The sequence below is a fragment of the Corvus hawaiiensis genome, chromosome 28 (assembly GCF_020740725.1).
Source record: "Corvus hawaiiensis isolate bCorHaw1 chromosome 28, bCorHaw1.pri.cur, whole genome shotgun sequence".
Lineage (NCBI taxonomy): Eukaryota > Metazoa > Chordata > Aves > Passeriformes > Corvidae > Corvus > Corvus hawaiiensis.
Window position 1 is genome coordinate 7,615,950 of NC_063240.1, and position 18,661 is coordinate 7,634,610.

An 18,661-nucleotide genomic window follows, 5' to 3' on the forward strand; every position below is an offset into this window, starting at 1 on the left:
GTTTGTTTGTTTGTTTGTTTTGGGGGTTTTTTTTGTATGCAGGAAAACATATTATTTGAGGGTTTTTTTGAGGAGAAAAATTTCAGCTGGATGTATACTGCACAAATTCCCTGTGGCCCAGGACACAGTGACTCTGAGCACAGCCTGCTGTGCCATGGCACAAACTGATGCAGCTACACCTGCCCAGACCAACCTGAAATATTGAACTGAGTGTTAAAATGCAAGTTTCAGTGCTAAACCCTGCCTAGCTGCATATACACTATGTAATGGCCCCACCCCAGCCTCCTCCTCCACCCTGCACTGTATCTGTAATTTTTATTTTTTTATGTATTTTTAAATAAATATGCCTATTTGAATTTCTTTCAACTCAAGCCCAACTTTCATTTACTCATAATTTAATTATGCCCCTGGATGCCCATCATTCCTCATTTTATTTCTCTCCACATGACTTTTGAGATTATTTGATGCAAAAAAAAAAAAAAATTACTTTTCTCTGCTTTCCTTGCTATAAAAATTTAGATGAGAATCTTCGCATTTGGATATTACTAGAATACAGCAGAAGTGTAACACCTTTTGGTATTTTCCTTTTAAAATGGAGAGACCCTATTACAATTCCTCATTTAAATAATGTCAGCTGATAGGCAAGATTGAAAAGCTCACTAAATTTTAAATAGATTATTTTTTTCAAGGTAAAGACAGATTCAAACAGAAGCAGGAATTCTCCACTTAGTCCAGGAATTCAGGTAGATCCTACAGCTGGGATGGAGAATTAACAGTTACTATCTTCAGAAATACAAGAAGCTTTGGTCAAACCATCTGGGATGTTTTTTTAATGTTGATAAACCAGTTTTACTTCTATAGCTTCCATTCTAGGATAAGGCTTCCAAAGTTTATGAGAGCCCCAATTATAACTTGTTTATGGGACACAAGTTATATTTTTGTGGTTAAAAGTGCTGAGTGAGGAAAAAAAAAGGAAAAATAGGCCAGTGATTCATTGGAAACAAATCTGGATGTGCCTTATTACAAGTCATTGGCACAAAGTACAATTTTCAGGCGATAACTCTCACCATTGAGTAGTGAAATAAATATAGAACAGTTAATTAATGCCACAGATTCTTGCACGGATTGTCTATAAAAAGGTAATTTACAGGTAATTTAATACAATAACATTTTTTTTGCATATGTCCAGGTTTCACCAAGTCTATAAATGTGTCACATGTGTAACTGCATTAAACCCCTCTTTTTCTTTTCTTTTTCAGAAGTACAGACCCAAGGCATAGATGAGGAAACCAGCGGACTGCAGCAAGATGAATCAAATCACAAAAAGCTCCACTGACTTGTGTGTACTGAATTACCAGCTTGTATGGAGACAAAAAGCTTAGTTCTAAGTGTTCTGTTTCTTGGAAACTTAAACACTTTCTGTTGGCAAAAAAGTGATTTTTCTTGTTGTTCCGTAAACTGCAGCTGGAACCCAGAGATACCTGAAATCTGAGCTACCAAAAGACTTTGTTTTGTTCCAATGAATCGTATTTAATGACAGCAACAAAGTTAAGAATGCAATGAAAACATACGTAAACTCTGGGTGCATGAATGGAACAGTGTGTCAAAAAAGCACCAGATTTTCCTACTAAAATATAATGAAGGTTCTCATGTTCTTTCTTGCAACAGTCAAGGATTTCAATTAAATCAGGTTATCTGATTATTCAGTCCTACATGACTCTGTTCTCAGATTCCATGGATTCGAAGTAGATGTCAAAAACCTTCTGTAAGTAAAACTGATTTTCATTTCCATTATGAACAAAGTTTCCCAGCCAAGAGGCAAAGAGAAGCACAGTATTCTCAATGACTTCAAGGTAACTGGTACATTTAAAACATCACACAGAAGGATTAAGAATTGTCAAGTGTAGCAGCAAAATTGCATTATAGGAAAGGAAAAACCCCCATAAATTGAAGAGAAAAGGGATCAAATCTCTGTCTTTTCAGCCAAATTCAGTCAATACTTCTTTTTTTCTTACAGGAGGAGAAATTAATTCAGAAAACTGATTTTAAAATTTATTTCATTTGATGAAATGCCATTTAACAGGAATCGTTAAGTGACTACTGCTCATTATCTCATTTTTCCTACTTTTCCTTATCTTCTAAAGTTAATCTGAGGTGAAAACCTGATGGCACAGCAAATGTGACCCTGGAGCACCCACCAGGATTGGGATCATAGATTTCAGTTAATCATTTGATACAATCACTCAGAGTAAACCACATTTTAACTTAAGAAATACAGTCTGGAAAGTAAGATGACAATAACTGGGTAACGGTCACTCCATTCCATCATTTGTCTTTCACTGCAGGAAGAAATTAGATGTTGTTGAAGAAACTTCAGATAAAGCAGGTTTCGTGTCTTATTTTTATTAAGAATGTCACCAATTTGTATACAATCAGAATTTAACTGTGCAAATCCAACTAGCTGTGGTCAAACATACATCAAATCTTGAACCTGGACGTTTCGAAAGTGATAAATTAAAGCCCTGAGGCCAACTAAAGTCTGCACAGATGACCTCAGCTAACAATATCAAATAGGAAAGTGATACACATTTAATATTAAATAATAACCAGGAAAAAAACCCTGAAAACATTTAAAAGAAACAACCTGAAAGATTCAGCTTAAATATCTCCCCTTGTTGAACGCTGACCTGTGTCCAGCAGAGTTAAGGAACAGATTAAGTTCGCAACTTCACTGCGTGGCAACATGAGAGAACAAAAACATGTGAAAGGAGGAAGAAGCCTGAGGCTGGGGATGGAACAGATTCTATCCACTTATGGAAGCAATAAGAACCACACCACCACTGCATTTACCACGGTTCCCAATTTCAGCACTAAAACCAAAGGCTTTGGAAACCCCGACATTTTCAATGAATGGGGACCTGGCTTTGTTTTCAAACTTTCTGGGACTGTCTTTTGGAGTGCAGTGTGGACCTTTCTATCTTGGTTCTACAAAACCATTTTGTTTTCTTTGTCTTTTCTACAACATCAGTAACAGGAACAAAATTCAACAGCTAAATTTTCAATCTCTCTCTCATCTGTGTCTCTCTATGACCACATTCCATCATATACAGCAAACATCGCAACAAATTTGTCAGAACTTTCTCCACAAACAGTTACAAGTACTTTTTAGAAACTTTCCCTTTAAGGATTTGCTTCTCAGGATATGGTGAAATTGCTATAGAAACGTTTTCATCAATTGTTTTTGAGTCTTTACATCATTGGCTCCCAAAAATCCGTTTACAAAATAGCCTCCATGCAACAAAAACAATACACAGATTCTGCTACAAAGAATTTGAGAGTAAAGGCACACTGTACTAAAATAACTTAAATGCAAGTAAACCCTTGAAAATTTAGTAGGAAACTTCTTTTTTATTGAAATAACGCCTTTTTATTACAGAAATATTAATACAAAAACAATGAGGACAGCATGAAGGTACTGAGAGACAGAAGCCAGGGAACAGTAGGTTTGCAGGTAAGACAAAAACCCAACAGAGATTGCTGCAAGCAGAGCAGAAAGTGGTTTGCTCAGAGACAAGGAACTTAACTTACAGAGCTGAAGTCTGCAAACCCCAAGGAAGAGTCTTTAGAAGTTTTACTTGAAGAGGAGGGAGCAAATGGATCTTTTCCACTAAATGGGTCCCCAAACCCCTTTTTACTTTGAAACAGGTCACTGCTGCCAGCCCCAAATGGCTGGAATGGATCATGGGGCTTGGAAAAATCTGCAGACCCAAGGTGGCTTACAGGAGTACTTTTACCTGGAAAGTTTAGGAAAAAAAAACAAAAGGAGAAAAAGAGAAGTTACTTACCATGGACAATGCAAAGCCCTGAAATCGGAAACTGTGCTGATACACTTTAGCATCATCCATCCTTCCTGGGGTGGGTGAAAATTTAACCAAATATAATGGTATTCATTTCCCAATGCAAATAATCTAAAACAGTTGTTTTATTTAAATGGATTTATTTATCTCATACATACCAAAATATTAATACCATCAAGATTTTAAATGATGAAACCCATTTTAAAGACATTTGGTCAGAAAAATTTGACAAGTATGACTTTGATTTTCCAGGATTAGAGATATTTCAAGTTTGGTATTATACAGAAGACAAAATACGTAAAAACATGTATCACTAAAGATAAGTCATGTTAAATAGGATTAACTAAGAGTAACTTAGCCATCACTTTACAGAATGCCTGCATTCTACGTTTTTTCCTGGAACCGTTTATCCTTCTACCACCATATATGCAAAGAAAAAGAGGCTGATTAGAAATCACTTTGCTCTGGGGTGTTTGCTCCACAACCCACCTTTTGTAGGTGACTGCTCTTATATTCCACCCCAACAACAAATGAAATCACAGGAATTATTGTGTATGCTCATAAATAATATGTGTATACTTCATACATTGCAATTAAAGCCTCAATGGTTAGTTTTTAATTCCCCTTGCCAAAAGACTATTTTGTGAGGTCGAATAATTAAACAGATAAATGTATTTCTCCCCTCCCCCCCAAAAAAAAGATTGCTCCTGACAAGTACTCATCCAGCTTCCAGGGAAAATACTCCTTGGATGAACATTGTTGATTGCAATGCGTACTTGAAAAAGGAAAATCTAGAAACCTTCTTAAAATAAACAAATACTTACAACTTCCTGCATAATAACCTGAATTCCATACATTATTTGCAGTAATAGAGCTATCTGTTTCGAAACGTCCAATTCTTTAATTTAATAGGAATCTTATAATTTATTCCCATTATGATACACATACTAGGAAAGCACAGAGAAATGGGATCAACCCCCAAATTTCAGAGTGTACTTGGCACATCTAAGTCATAGCCTGGGAGCTTTTCAGAAAGTACTTTGATACATGCTCATGAATGTCATAAAATATGCTCAGATCTGTGGAAATACTTTCATCAAAGGGAAATAAAGATTAGCAAACTTGCACTAAGTAAATGACCTATCCAGCAACTTCCAGTAAATCCCAGCTCAGCCTCTCCTACCCCAGGGCCAGCCAAAAGGCCATCCTCCCTTGTACTCAGCTGGCCTCTATTCCCCAAAGTCAGAGGCACATGGACAGGGAGCTGAAGGAGTTGGGTACACAGGGAACTGAGGGCATCAGGTTTACAGGGAGCTGAGGAAATCCCGCAGACTCTCATTAGTGCAGTGTCAACATCAGACTCTGATGCAATACAGGCACCACTGGCAGGCATCGAGCTGCAGAGAAAGTGGGAAGCAAGGAAGCCCCCAGCTGCACAAGCAAGCAGAGACATGGAAAACAAGGCACATGCAGTAAGAGACAGAACTGGATTTGTTTAGTCCTGAGGGGAACCTGAGTTTTGAGGGGAACCTGATCATAGTCCTGCAAGTCTTCCATCAGGAAAAAGGTGAATGGATTTAGACCTGACCAAAAGAGATTCACATCAGACAATCCACAGCATTTTTAAAACTTAAGGATACTCCAGACTGCCCAGGGAACTTATCACATTCATAGAATCATAGAACATCCTGAGTTGGAAGTGACCCACGCGGATCATCCAGTCCAACCCCTGGCCCTGCACAGGCACCACAACAGTCCCGCCCTGCGCCTGAGAGCGTTGTCCACATGCTCCTTGAGCTCTGGTAGCCTTGGGGCCACAACCATTGCTCTGGAGAGCCATTTCATCAACACATCCATGAGGTTTGAGAAAGTTCCTAGAAACAACACAGGTTCAGCTGCCTTGAAGCTGGAAGATGAAGGAGATCTCTTAAAGCTCATCCCAGTACTCTTTTCCATGGTTCAGTACATGCTGCATCCTGGATAACGTATGTGACACAGGTACACAGATCCCCATGGTGGAAACCACCTGTGTGACTCCTAAAGAAGCAGATCAGGCCAGTGCTTTGTCCTTCATGGAAGGAAGTGACACAACATACAGGAAATTCTTCTCCTCCCACGCATGGACCCTCCCTCACCCCCACTTGCCTTTCCAGAGGCCACGTTCTGCTCTCTGGAACGGAGTGTTGCACTCCCATCCTGCCCATCCCCATGGCCTTCAGATCTCAACACTGCCACAGCCATCCCATGCCAGGGGACATACAAACCTGGCAAGGGATGAGCAACTCAGCATTTTGTATGTAATTCTCCACATGAAAGAGCAACTTATTTTAACTTGTTTTAAATTAGAGTCATAGAATCCCAAAATGGTTTGGGTTGGAAGGTACCTTAAGGCTCATCCAGTTCTAACCCCCTGCCTTGGGCAGCGACATCTTCCACTAGACCAGGTTGCTCCAAGCTCCATCCAAACTGAGAATTAAAGTATCTGCATTTCCAATTTCTGGTCAAGGCAAAACAAGAGCCCTCTCCATTATTTCTCCTTCCTCTATTGCCAGTTACCAGCAAGGAAATTCCCCCTCATACCTCACCCTGTATCACCCAAAACCAATTTGGATTGATGGAGGCAAAACTGACCCATTTTAAAGCTGCCCTTTTCTTAGGTTAAATCTTCTGCTAGCGAAACCACTTTGTGGAATTGGTGACTGTTAACACAAATGCCGGGTTTGCAACGTATTTGTTCAGCAAGCCTGGTTTTTCTGGGTGGCCTGCTTAAGGTTTTGCACAAAGCCCCAGGTGGTTTTGAACCTGCACAGAGCATCGGGGTTTCTTGTGCTTCATCTTCACAAAAGATCACAACGAATCACTTTGCTGTAGAGGAAATGCCACCCTGTAATGAGAGTTATTGCTAATGATACTGAAAGCTTTCATTTTACACCCTGAGTGCCATTTTCTTCAGATTTTTTGATGTTAAAGAATAGAATAGGGTGATAATTTTTCTATTTTGAAAAAATTTTAAAAAAGTGAGAAGGAAACCCTTATGCAATCAAGTTTATCTTTTGCAGAGCCATTTTAAGGGCAGCACCTACTCTAAATACACCAACCTCAGCACTCAAAAGAGTCCTCAATGAGCCCCTAGAATCACAGAACCTCCCGAGCTGGAGGAGATCCACGAGGACCATCCAAGTCCAAATCAGTCTTTTAGTGCCCTTTGTACATAGCTTATGGTTTGCTTCATTCTGCCACACTCTGCAAACGTGGTCTTGAGAAGACCAAACATGGTCTTGGCAGAGTTTGTTTGGTTCAGTCAGATGTTCGAATTTACACATTTACTAGCCATAAATTAGTAATAAAAACACCAGAATTATCTTTCTGATGTCTTTGCTGACTTACAGCAAGTCTCCCACTTAAGTACACAGGGCTTTTTGTAGTCCCGTGTTTAGTGGGTCAAAAACGTGGGTACAGGATTTCTACAATGTAAAGCAAAAGTACCCAAACCACATTAAAAGGTTACCAGCTGTACTGAAGGACATTGGCAAAATTGTAATACTGCAAAATGTAGTCATAACTGAGATTGCGTTAATCTTCCATTTGCTGGAAAATGTTGTATTTTTACATGACTCCGCTCATCATTCTGAGGTATGGCAGGCAAACAGTTTTAACCCTTATTCGATTTTTCTGCTAATAGTTGCAGGGGAAAAAAGTTCAGAAAAAAGCAAAACAGGTCCTATTCTGAAACCACAGCAGTTTCAGCAGTTACCCAAGTGGTGCACCCAAACCACACCGAGGACTCACTTCAGCAAAAAGAGATGATGAACAAAATGGTTTACCACAGCAAGTGCTGTTACTTAGAGTGAGCTCCACCCATACAAAGGGCTTATCTAATTTCATACCCCACAGCAAACTTGAGTTTGGAGGGCTGAGATCTATATTTCAAAGCTAATACAACCTCACTGGTAGAATGCAAGCACAAAATTTGTCTTACTGAATTACAAGATATTGACAACGAAGTGAACCATTTAGAGTTGTCTCAATATTCTATGCTTCAATGCTGGGCCCAACTTTCTGCACAGAGGAGGATCTTGCTGAATGATGAGAAGCAGCATTTTTCCTGCCTTTGAAGCCTGGATGGATCAGGCTCATGGGCAAACAGGACAGAGTGGAAATGACACAACTTTAAACTTTCACTAAACAAGGGCTCCTTTCCAGGAAACTTTCTAAACTGAAAAATATCCTTTAAGAAGTCAGAGTTGTGCTGCAGAGGGTAAGGAGTGATAGGGTGAGTTAAGTCCATACCTGTGATTATACCTGAACATACAATCCCAGGGTTTCCACCTCTCCTGTCTTTCACGTGGCAGAAGAAGTGTCAGGTGCCTCCCAGCACATCTTTCTCTTGGCAGTTTACCAAATTCACACCTAATTCCCAACTTACTCAGCATGTTTTCCACCATCCCGTTAGGATTATTCAGCTCCTCCAGCGATGCAGCGTAAAACCTTCATAAACTGAACTTTACAAACTCACAGAAAAATGATTACTAGTTTTCAAACTGTGCCTGAAGGTTAGTTACATTAAACCAAATTTTCTATAGAATACCCAGAGGTCTTTGTCTTCAACAGGGGCTATTTCTGCGCTGTATTTCAAACTCAACTATTTGATGATAATGTTCTTTGCAAAAAATCACAACATGTTTTTAGTAACAGAAGGGAGAAGTTTTCCCATGCAAAATCCCCTCAGAACTGTTTTTGCTTAATATTTGCAAAGTTTGCACCTTGAGTTCACTGAAAACTTTTGCTTAAGAGAAATATTCTGACAATCTACAAACTTCTTGAAAGGTGAGAAATCGTTACATGTTCAGCCCAACAATCTGCTCTGAAACGGCTTCTGAACAACCTCTTTCAACCATCAGTACTGAGATATCTTTACTGTGAGAGGTCAGCATAAACAAGAGAATCAAAGCGTGAATGGAATTTTTAGCTTGTGGCCAGGCAGGTGCTCCACCCATGAGTCACTTATCCTACACAACAAGGGATGCCTGTGTTCTACTGCAACTGTCAGGTCTTCTAGAAGGCATGAAAAATAAAAACACTTTTCCTGTCAGTCACAACTTTGAGGCTGATTTTCTCACTCTTGGCTGCAGATGAGGAGAAAAAAATAAAGGTAAACAGGCACCATGGTACTTGTTAATAACTCTGGGTGCTTAAAAAGTTCTAAGGAAACAGGTGTGTGGTATCACGCAGAAGTAAACATCCCAACACTCCTGTGATCTCACAATGAGTAAAGAACAGAACTCTGTACACCCTGCTCTAGACCAAATGATTGATCCCCACAACTTCAATGAATCTACATAATTTAGAGTTAAATCTAAATTAAATCAAGGGAATTATTTTACATTATTTTTTGCTGATTAACACAATCCTTTCTTTTGTTGCTAACTCCTGATGACATCCATTATACCTAACATGGCTTCTTTCTTTTAAAATTTATCTAACTAAATACATAGAGCAAATTTCTACATGGGGACACTGTACATGGTGCAAATCAAAAAACAAAGGTCCACAAAAATGTAATGTGTTTAAACACTAAGTATTCACAAGGCATCACTTTCTTTCAAGAACTGAGTTCAGTAAATGTACAAGACTAAGCATTCAGACTTTGGCTGCATTTTTAAGCAAGATACCAAACAAATTGTAAAATCTTAATTTTGGTCTAGTGAGACACTGAAGACACATCTTAGGCAAACGAACTACTAAAACCCATTTATATGTCCGACTCAAAAAGCAGCAAAGAAAGATCTAAGCCTTCTTTACCTCACTGGAAAGTGTCAGCATGAGGTCAATGTGCACTGACAGTGCTCTGGGGCTGCCTTAAAGATGAAAAATAAGTCTAAAATTGCAAAAACAGTCAAACCATAAAATGCCTTAAATTTAGAGAAGTGACACATACAAAAAAGAACTATATTTATCGTTGACATGAAGGAGGAGGAAGCATCAAACACAAAGGAAGGGAGCAGCAGAAGCTGCACAAACATTGCCTGCACTGCCCTGAGCTGGGCCAGCAGCTGTTACACACAGAAGGAGCAAGAGGCTTCTGAAATGGTCCCAGGGGTACAAAAGACACCTCCAAAGAGTGAATCTAAAACTTTCAGTTGGACAATCCTGGTCCAGGGAAACCTGGAATATGTCTGCATATGGGTGATTATCTGGGTATCTACTCACTACAGCACTGAGGTCAAAGTGCCAGCAGAAGACGCTCTTTCAGGATCCCTCCATAACCGTGAGCACTTGAGTGGGCCAATCTATCTGCAATTTTCCTTGCAAGCTCCCTGCACCACAGGAACAGAACAGAAAGATGTTCTGGGACTTGGCTGGTAATTTTTCTTGCACTTCTAGCTTCCCTGGGGCTGACAACAACCTTCTGCAACCACACTTCTAAGAATAGGCAAAGCATGGCCACCCCAAATTAGGGAATTAGTGTTTCTGTAGATGATGGATTACAGCATCCAGCGCAGCTGTAAGTTTTCAATTGGTTCAATAAACACAATATTAAGATCCTGAAGACCTGTTAAGCTCTTAAACCCCTGCCCCTTTTTATTTTTTTAAGCCACCAACAGGTTCAGATATCGTTTATCAACCAATTGGCAAGATGAAAAAACGGGAGTTGATCAGTCAGATTTTGCTTAAATCAGCCTTTTCTGTCTTTGTTGGTAGAACAACAAAATACACCTAGCAGTCTTGCAATTAGTGATTTGGTGAAATACTGAACCCTAATACCTTGACTGATTAAATTCATTATCAGTAACACCATTACTATTATTTTGTAATAATTTCTAGTCACTCATATTAAACACTGTGCAGACCTTTGTGCTTGCACTGAGGTCTGGAGCTCCACAGGACCAGGCCTCTCTGAGGGACCAGAGTCATGCTTCCTAACCCACAGCAGGCTACTGTCACCTATATTTTTCCAATACTTTAACATTTCAAAACCATAAAAAGTAATAAAAACACCGTGAGAACAGAACTGAAGCCCTTAACTCAAAAAAGTTAACACAGAGGTGTTAACCACTAACCTCTGAAATGCCAATATTCAGTTGCCATCACAGACCAGAGCTACAAAAAATAAATGGATCACAAAACAAAGCTGAAGTTTTTTGACAAACTCCCCATGTGCAGTCTGGAATAGTAATTTACCAATGTAAATTATTTTAATACCTGTATTTCAAATAGCAGCTAAATAACTCCACTAATTTATTTCTTATATAGGATGAATTCAATATGTTATTCCTTTAAATTTACTCAGAGTGGTTGTGGAGTGCTCATCCCTGGAACTGTTCAAGGCCAGTTTGGATGCGGTTTGAAACAACCTGGTCTAGTGGAAGGTGTTCCTGCCCGAGGCAGGGGTGGTTAGAACTGGATGGTCTTTAATGCCCCTTCCAACACGAATGAGTCTGAGATTCTATGATTCTATACATTCCAAGTTACATTGTATTTTTCTGCTATTTCTATATTAGCACCCCAATGAAAAATGGAATTTTTTAAGTGCATTAAGCATTTAAGAAGTTCACTATTAATATAATATTCACTACCTCTATTAATCACTAATATACAATAACATAATATAAATTATAACATTTACACAAGCTAAAAAAAGGTAGAGTGTTAAAGTAATTGCGTTTGTTAAAGAATCATTGCAAGAAAGCAGCACACTGAAATTGAAAAGCGTATTTTCTTCCTGTGCTTTTAGGACTTCCATTCTTTCAAGGTTAAAAGGGTGAAAACCACTATATGCAAGCAATAAAAATTTAGAAGAGGTCAAAGGTTTCACACTGCTCTGTGGTGAAGGTTCTTCCACTAATATCACAAAATCCCAGAATGGTTTGGGTGGGAAGGACCTTAAAGCTCATCCAGTAACAGCCCCTGCCACGGGCAGGGACACCTTCCACTAGACCAGGGTGCTCCAAGCCCTGTCCAACCTGGCCTGGGACACTGCCAGGGACGGGGCAGCCACAGCTTCTCTGGGCAGCCTGTGCCAGGGCCTGACCACCCTCACAGGGAAGAATTTCTTTCCAACATCCCATCTAACCCTACTCTCTGTCAGTGTGACGCCATTCCCCCTTGTCCTGTCACTCCAGGCTCTTGTAAATAGTCTCTTTCCATCTTTCCTGTGGGCTCCCTTCAGGTACTGGAGTGCCACAGTTAGGTCACCCCAAAGATTTTCCTTTTCAGGTTGAACAATCCCAATTCTCTCAGCCTTTCCTCATAGCAGAGCTGCTCCATCCCTCTGATCATCTTTGTGCTTTGTGCAGACTCACTCCAACAGGTTCATGTCCCACCTCTGCTGGGCACCCAAGAGGTGGATACTTTTTTGGTCCTTGAGCTTGAGGACTCATCACAAAAGCTCTTCTTCCTGAGAGTCTCGACCCCTGCGTCTTGGGTGATTCTGAATGATTCAAGCATCCTCCACTGCTCCTCAGTAAACACTGCCTGCCCACTATGCTCAAGTTTCTTTCTAAATACTTCTCTTAACTTGGAATCATGTTTCTGCAGCAAGGTAAGAGTGCTGCCAATGCAAGTCATGGGTCACAGAGGGTGCCAGTTTGGACGCTTTAAGGTGACTTTTGCACGAGAAGCCATTTTGAACCTACTGCCAGTTCTAGGGTTCTCCATGCATCCGGAAATTTGGGTACTTCATCCATCACTCCTGGAATCAGGATTAAGGCAGAATCACATTCATCCAAGAACTTGTTGGTGGCAAAAAGTCTCTGAGCTTCTCTGGCAACCATGCGCACCTGGACCATCATTAGTTGAGCAGGGCCAGTAACATTTGTTTGGAGGATGCCAATTAGTACCTGGTGATACCAACTATATCCCATCATTTTAGTACCATGCAGGAATACTGAGTGGTGGATAAGGAGCACGGGTCACTGAATGCACCAGCAGCCTTAAAGGCATTAAACCATCTCTCTGGCATTTGGCTGTGTGAGTTAACTCTCCCATTCCTAAGGAGGCCTACAGGAACACTCAGTGGTAAAACCCAAGACAATGCAAAGCATCGTTGGGAACTGATTGTATCCTACAACTTGGTGTGCCTTGTCCCATTGGAAGCCAGGTCACACACTCCTGTTGTGGTGCTAACTTTATGGGGAAGGAACTCTTGTGTCTGAAAGGGCCCACAAAAGGCAGGAACAGCATCACACAGTTCAATGCCTGTGTCTTCTCCTCACATCCTTAATGCACAGCATCAGTAAGGCAGGGCACTACCTTCTGTACTAGGAGGGGTCAAGTGTTGCTCGTCCTACCTAGGATATAGAGTTGCTTCCTTCAGGAACTCAAGGGCCTGACTAGGAGTCCAGAGCATAGAGAGTAATGTGTCAGATGCTTGTCAGTAGTGGTTAATCTCACTGGTTAACAGCGCTGCTATAACCGCAATGTGGAATGCATGGGGCTGCACTGAAAGGAAGTGGTAAGGGTGGGGCATAAGCACTAGGTCCCACGATCAAAGCACTAGAGCATTTTACTTATAACCCAATCACTGACACCCACACAGCAACTTCCTGTACTTTAAAAAAAAAAAGAAAAAAAAAAATCTCTTTCTCTCGTTCTGTAATCAACAACTTTTACCTAGAAACTAGTTAGCAGCGAACTCTGACTGATTTCAATCTGCAGCTCACAGCAGAAAACATAATTTTTAATCTGTGAGAACTTACAAGAGCCATTTTAACTGACAGGTTTCAGTCTACCAGTTCTTTCAGACTTTTTATCGTTAATTACACACAAGTCCCATAAACCCTGAGAAGCTGCGTAAGAAATATAAAGTGACCAGAAGTCTGGTAGTGCTGAACACCACAGGCAGTCTTCTGCCAGAAAATAAAATGTACTTATAAATCTGCAAAACTCAGCTATACTTTAGGGGAGTTTGAGAAAATAATGTGCAGCAGAATGTAGACCCTTGCCACAGGGCACCTTTGTTTAAGAATGTTGAGATACTTCACTATTATTTGCTTTCTGTTTATCACAGCTCATTACACAAAGCACTGGAATTTCTTTGGTGCTTTTTGAGCATCATTCAAGATATAACCAATAAATACACAAAACATTCCACTCCTCTCCAAAGAAACCTGCAAGTTCTCCAGTAGCACCTGGTGAACATCAAATTACTCCAGCCAAGTCCTAGGGAAGCCCTACGAAACCTAATGTCCATTAGGAACTTCATGGATATGAATACCTTCCTGAAGAAAAATAACATGCACGCACTCTCTTGGGGATTTTCATTAGAAGAGTCTTGTCAGAAGAGCTAAAGAACTTTTTCTTGGCTGATCTTCCTCAACCTAAAGAGAACCTTAAACCACGTATGGGACAGAGATGGTGATTTTCCGAATCTTTTCATGAAACAGTGGAGTGGGTTGAACTGTAAGAAACTGTAATATCACAAACTGTTTGTCTCTTTAATCCATTTGAAGTACATGGGGGGATGGAGAATTCACATGTGGCCCGTGAAGATTGCAAAGAGTGCCTATGCCAGGCTATAGAGAAGCAGTGAGAGGCTTTTAGAGACTTGTGGCGAAGAAAGCCTTTGTGTTCAGGCCAAAATAACTCATCCTTAAAAAGATTAATAACCCCATGCAATGGCCCATGTCTGGCAGTGTGAAGGAACTGTGAGATTTTTCATGGAAGAGATGTTTTACACCACAGCAGATTGTTTCTTTCCAGGCGGGTCTGCTGTTGGTGGCAGTTTGGGAACCACGTGAAGCAGAAGAAACCCTTTTTTTCCTTAAGCAAAAGAAAGAGACTTTTCAAGAACTGCAACACTGACTAAAATCCCATGTTCTGTTATCCTTTGTGTGAATTGAGTAAAAGGAGGGAGGTGCTGGAAGAGAGGGGAGGTTTGCTTTAATTTTCTTGTTATTTCTTTTTACTTTTAATTCTGTTGGTAATAAACTTTTTCTTTGTACAGCAACTGTTTAAGTTTGAACCTGTTTTGCCTCGCAGCTTTCTAGTTTTCCTCAATATTTTCTTATTTTCCCCTTACGAAAATAACAGATTTCGTGTGCTTGACGCTCAGCTGCATTCAAACCACGACAAACAGCATGGTGGAGCTTTGAGGGACACTGGTATCTAGGTTTGCTGCTTCTGGAGCACCTTCTCCTTGCTATTCTCTGTTGGGATTCACTGAGTTATTAACCTTCCTCCAATTCTCTTTAAAGATTCTGCACTTAACCTCTGAATAGTTATACTGAAAAAACGCTCAATAGAGCATTTCACCATAGAAACAAACACGAGATTTCTCTTGAACCAAGCAAGGATCAGATTAGGACTTTGAAATGTCTAAAAGATCTTGACAGACTGGTCAAAAATAGAGTAAGAAAGAAGGAAATTATCTATGATGAACAAAACAAGTATAAGGCTGAGATTCTACCCAAGATACAACCCTAATTAAATAATCTCATGGTTGTCATACCCTCTCTTAATCTCAGTATTCAAGAAGGGAAAGATATGGATCTGAAAGGTGCCTAATCCACGCCACACAAAAAGGGTTTGCCTATCCCTGCCTGATATTACCAACCAGAGAGAGTTGTGAACTGAACTATCTGCTAATACACTCAGATCACAGCTGCTCCTCAATGTTCCAGCTGTGAAAAAACCCAAACACTAACTAAAAACAAACAAACCAACCAAAACAACCAACCCATTTTCACTTTACAAGCAGCCAGCAAACAGGTCAGGATGTGTAGGACCAGACCTGATGACCCACTGCAATCCTGCTGCTGACAACCCTGGCAGACGCAGACGAGTTTCTCTAAATGCTGGGTGAAGACTGCGTCCAGAGCCTGGACACGAGAGCAGCTCCCCTGAACCACAAACTCCTTTTAAAGGTCTTTCCAGGTACATCTGAAGGCCTTTTGCTCTGACCATCACTAGACGGTAAACAGAGGTTGTGTCCAAAAAGCTCCGTTTCAGGACCCAGTGCTCTACAACCTCCTCCTGAAGGACTTGGATGTGGGACTGGAAGGCAGACTAAGTAAGTTCGGTGATGACACACAGCTGGGAGGAGCTGTTGACTCCCTTGAAGGCAGAGATGTGCTGCAGAGAGATCTTGACAAAGGAAAGGGCTGGCCAATCCCCAGCTTAACACGTCAGGCACCGGATCCTGTGCCAGGGCAGCCCCGGATGCATGGACAGACTGGGGAACGAGAGGCTGCGGACCAGCCACGTGGAAAGGGAGCTGGGGGTCCTTGGCTGGCAGCAAGCTGGATATGAGCCACCAGTGTGCCCTTGCAGCCCTCACTGTCACCACGTCCTGGAGGGCACCAGGCCCAGCATCACCAGCCAGGCAAGGGAGGGGATTCTCCTGCTCTGCTCTGCACTGTGGTGGCCACACCCTGAGTGCTGGGGGCACTTTGGGCACCACAAGATCAGAAGGATCTAAAGCTGTTGGAGAGTGTCCAAAGGACAGACACAGGGATGGGGAAGGGTCTGAGGAGCGGCTGAGGGCACTTGGCTCGTTCAGCTGCAGCAGAGGAGACTGAAGGGAGACTCCTCAAGCGGCTGCAGCTCCTCCCGAGGGTCTGCAGAGGGGCAGGAGCTGAGGTCTGCTCTGGGACAGGGACAGGACCCAGGGAACAGCTGGAGCTGTGTCAGGGGGCTGGGATGGTTGCCAGGAAAAGGTTCTTTCCCCAGAGGGTGGTGGGGCACTGAACAGGCTCCCCAGGGCAGGGGTCACAGCCCAAAGGCTGCCAGAGCTCAAGAAGTGCTTGGGCAATGCTTTCAGACAGAGGGTGAGATGGCTGGGGTGTCCTGTGCAGGGCCAGGAGTTTGCCTCCATGATCCTTGTGGGTCCCTTCCAACTCAGGACATGCCATGATTTTAAGTGTTTCCCTGATCCTGTGCTCAGCTCCAAGGGTTTGCTCTGCCTTTGTTTTCATGAAGGAATGAGACTTGATGCCAAACTCCTCATTCATCTGGACAAAACAGAGACCCATGGGCAAGGTGAGAACTGTGGCACACTTTGGTCCAGGACATCGTGCAATCCCTCAGTGGATTATCAGACAATGTTTGCATGTCACACACAAAAGCTTCGCGTACACAAAAGCATCAAATCAGGAATAACCAGGAATAATCCCTGGTGGATCCTGTTTAGTTTCCACTATCAACTTCCTGGGAAATCAGACAGTTTCCAGTGCTCTGCAGAAGTATTTCTATTTTCTACTTGACAGCAGAGGTTTGAGGACAAGTAAAGTTTTCTTTTATAGCTTTTTGCACCTGCCTACCAAAATGCAAACAAACCACAAAAGTGCTTTTCAATATTAAAAATTGCACCATCCCCCCCCAAGAACAGTTTTACTAAAAAGAGTATGAGGATGGAACAGAAAGGCAAATTACAGGTTTGTCTGGTAATAACTGGCATTTATTCATCCATCAGCAAGATCTTTATCACCTACTTGTTTTTTAATTAAACAGACCAATAAGAAAGGTAAGAAACAACGGAAGTTTCTTGTCTGTTGTTTGTTTGCTGAGCCCATTCTAACACACATTTTATGGCTGTATCTCTTGCTACAATCGCACTATATTACTATATAATTTCTCATGCTTAAAGTAACCACTGAAGATTGCCTTAGTTGTGGAAGGAAGGGAGGAGTAGAACTGCATAAGCACACGAGGCTCATTTGCTTTAAAAAAAACCCTGTTGTTTCCTCCTTAGTCTATTTTATCATAACAAGATTTGCTTTTGGTAGAGCAGCGGAACCTCACAAATATTGTATCTCCCTAGAAAGGGGGAAGAGACACACTTAAACCATTTTTAACCAACTGATTAAAGGTTGAGTGCACATGGCTAAATTAAAAATATATTAATAAAGCTGAATATTCACCAAATTCCTCAATATGTACAAAAGAGGGAATGAGGACACAGAAATCCCAAATCCCTCATGTAGGTTAAGTCAGTACTCACCTTTGCTGCTACTGTTACGCTGCATTTGCTAAGAGTAATCATGTTTCTAACAAGGAATAGAGAGAAACCACATACAAGAGATAACATGGGTATATTTAGTATTTGTTTGAATCATCCAACTTCACACAGGCCCTGTTAACACTAAAATATTTCATGTAGACATTTTTTTGAAAGATGGCCACTTGCACTCTTTTCCTTGAAAACCAAATAAAGAAAAATAACATAATAATTCACAATGTCAGATGAGATTCCCTTCAGCTTTTCTATTTCTCCTTTTATTCATGTCTGCCCTAGTGTTTGATATTTGTCAACATGACGTATTATGTGGGGGTTTTTTTTAATTACTGTAAGTCCTTAGTACCTCAGTAGTAGAAAATACACAAAGCAAGCATGGAATGAACTGCTTCAAGGGCTGTTCCACAATCCTAGAGCATTTCCTGACAAGTTTGCATCAATACTCACCTACAAAAAACCTCATCTGTTGCTTTCAGGGTTTTAGGGTGCACCATCGTCTCTTAAGCAATGAAATCACAGCAACAGGAACAAACTAATGCTGCTGCAATGGTCTGCTGGTAAGTCTACTGTGTGAAATGGTATCTTTCATACCTTGGATCAATTGATGGCATATAATGACATTAAGGACACCTTGGTAACAGAAAGCACTTTTCACATTATCCAAGGAGTTCATTCTAGAATAACTGGTTTGCAAAACCAGCCAGATCAACAATACCCATCACAAACAGGCTGCATGCTCTGCTCCAAAATGCACCAACAGAAAGGCAGAGAATCCACACACTGAGGGAGACATTAATCATGGATCTGTTCTCTCTGTACGATGCTTCCTAATACTGTCTGTGGATGTATA

The 18,661-nt window shown here is 41.1% G+C and overlaps 1 protein-coding gene across 3 annotated transcripts in view; it reads right to left on the reverse strand.

Annotated features, from left to right (window-relative positions):
• EPS15L1 (epidermal growth factor receptor pathway substrate 15 like 1) overlaps positions 1-18,661 on the reverse strand; it is a 48,802-nt gene that overhangs the window by 6,437 nt on the left and 23,704 nt on the right. For 2 of the 3 annotated variants that reach the window (XM_048287717.1, XM_048287716.1), the window contains one exon: positions 3,589-3,794. The exons of the other annotated variant lie outside the window; for it this stretch is intronic. In XM_048287717.1, coding sequence (XP_048143674.1) covers positions 3,589-3,794 — 206 coding nt within the window. The remainder of the gene's footprint in view (positions 1-3,588; positions 3,795-18,661) is intronic. 3 annotated transcript variants of the gene reach the window in all.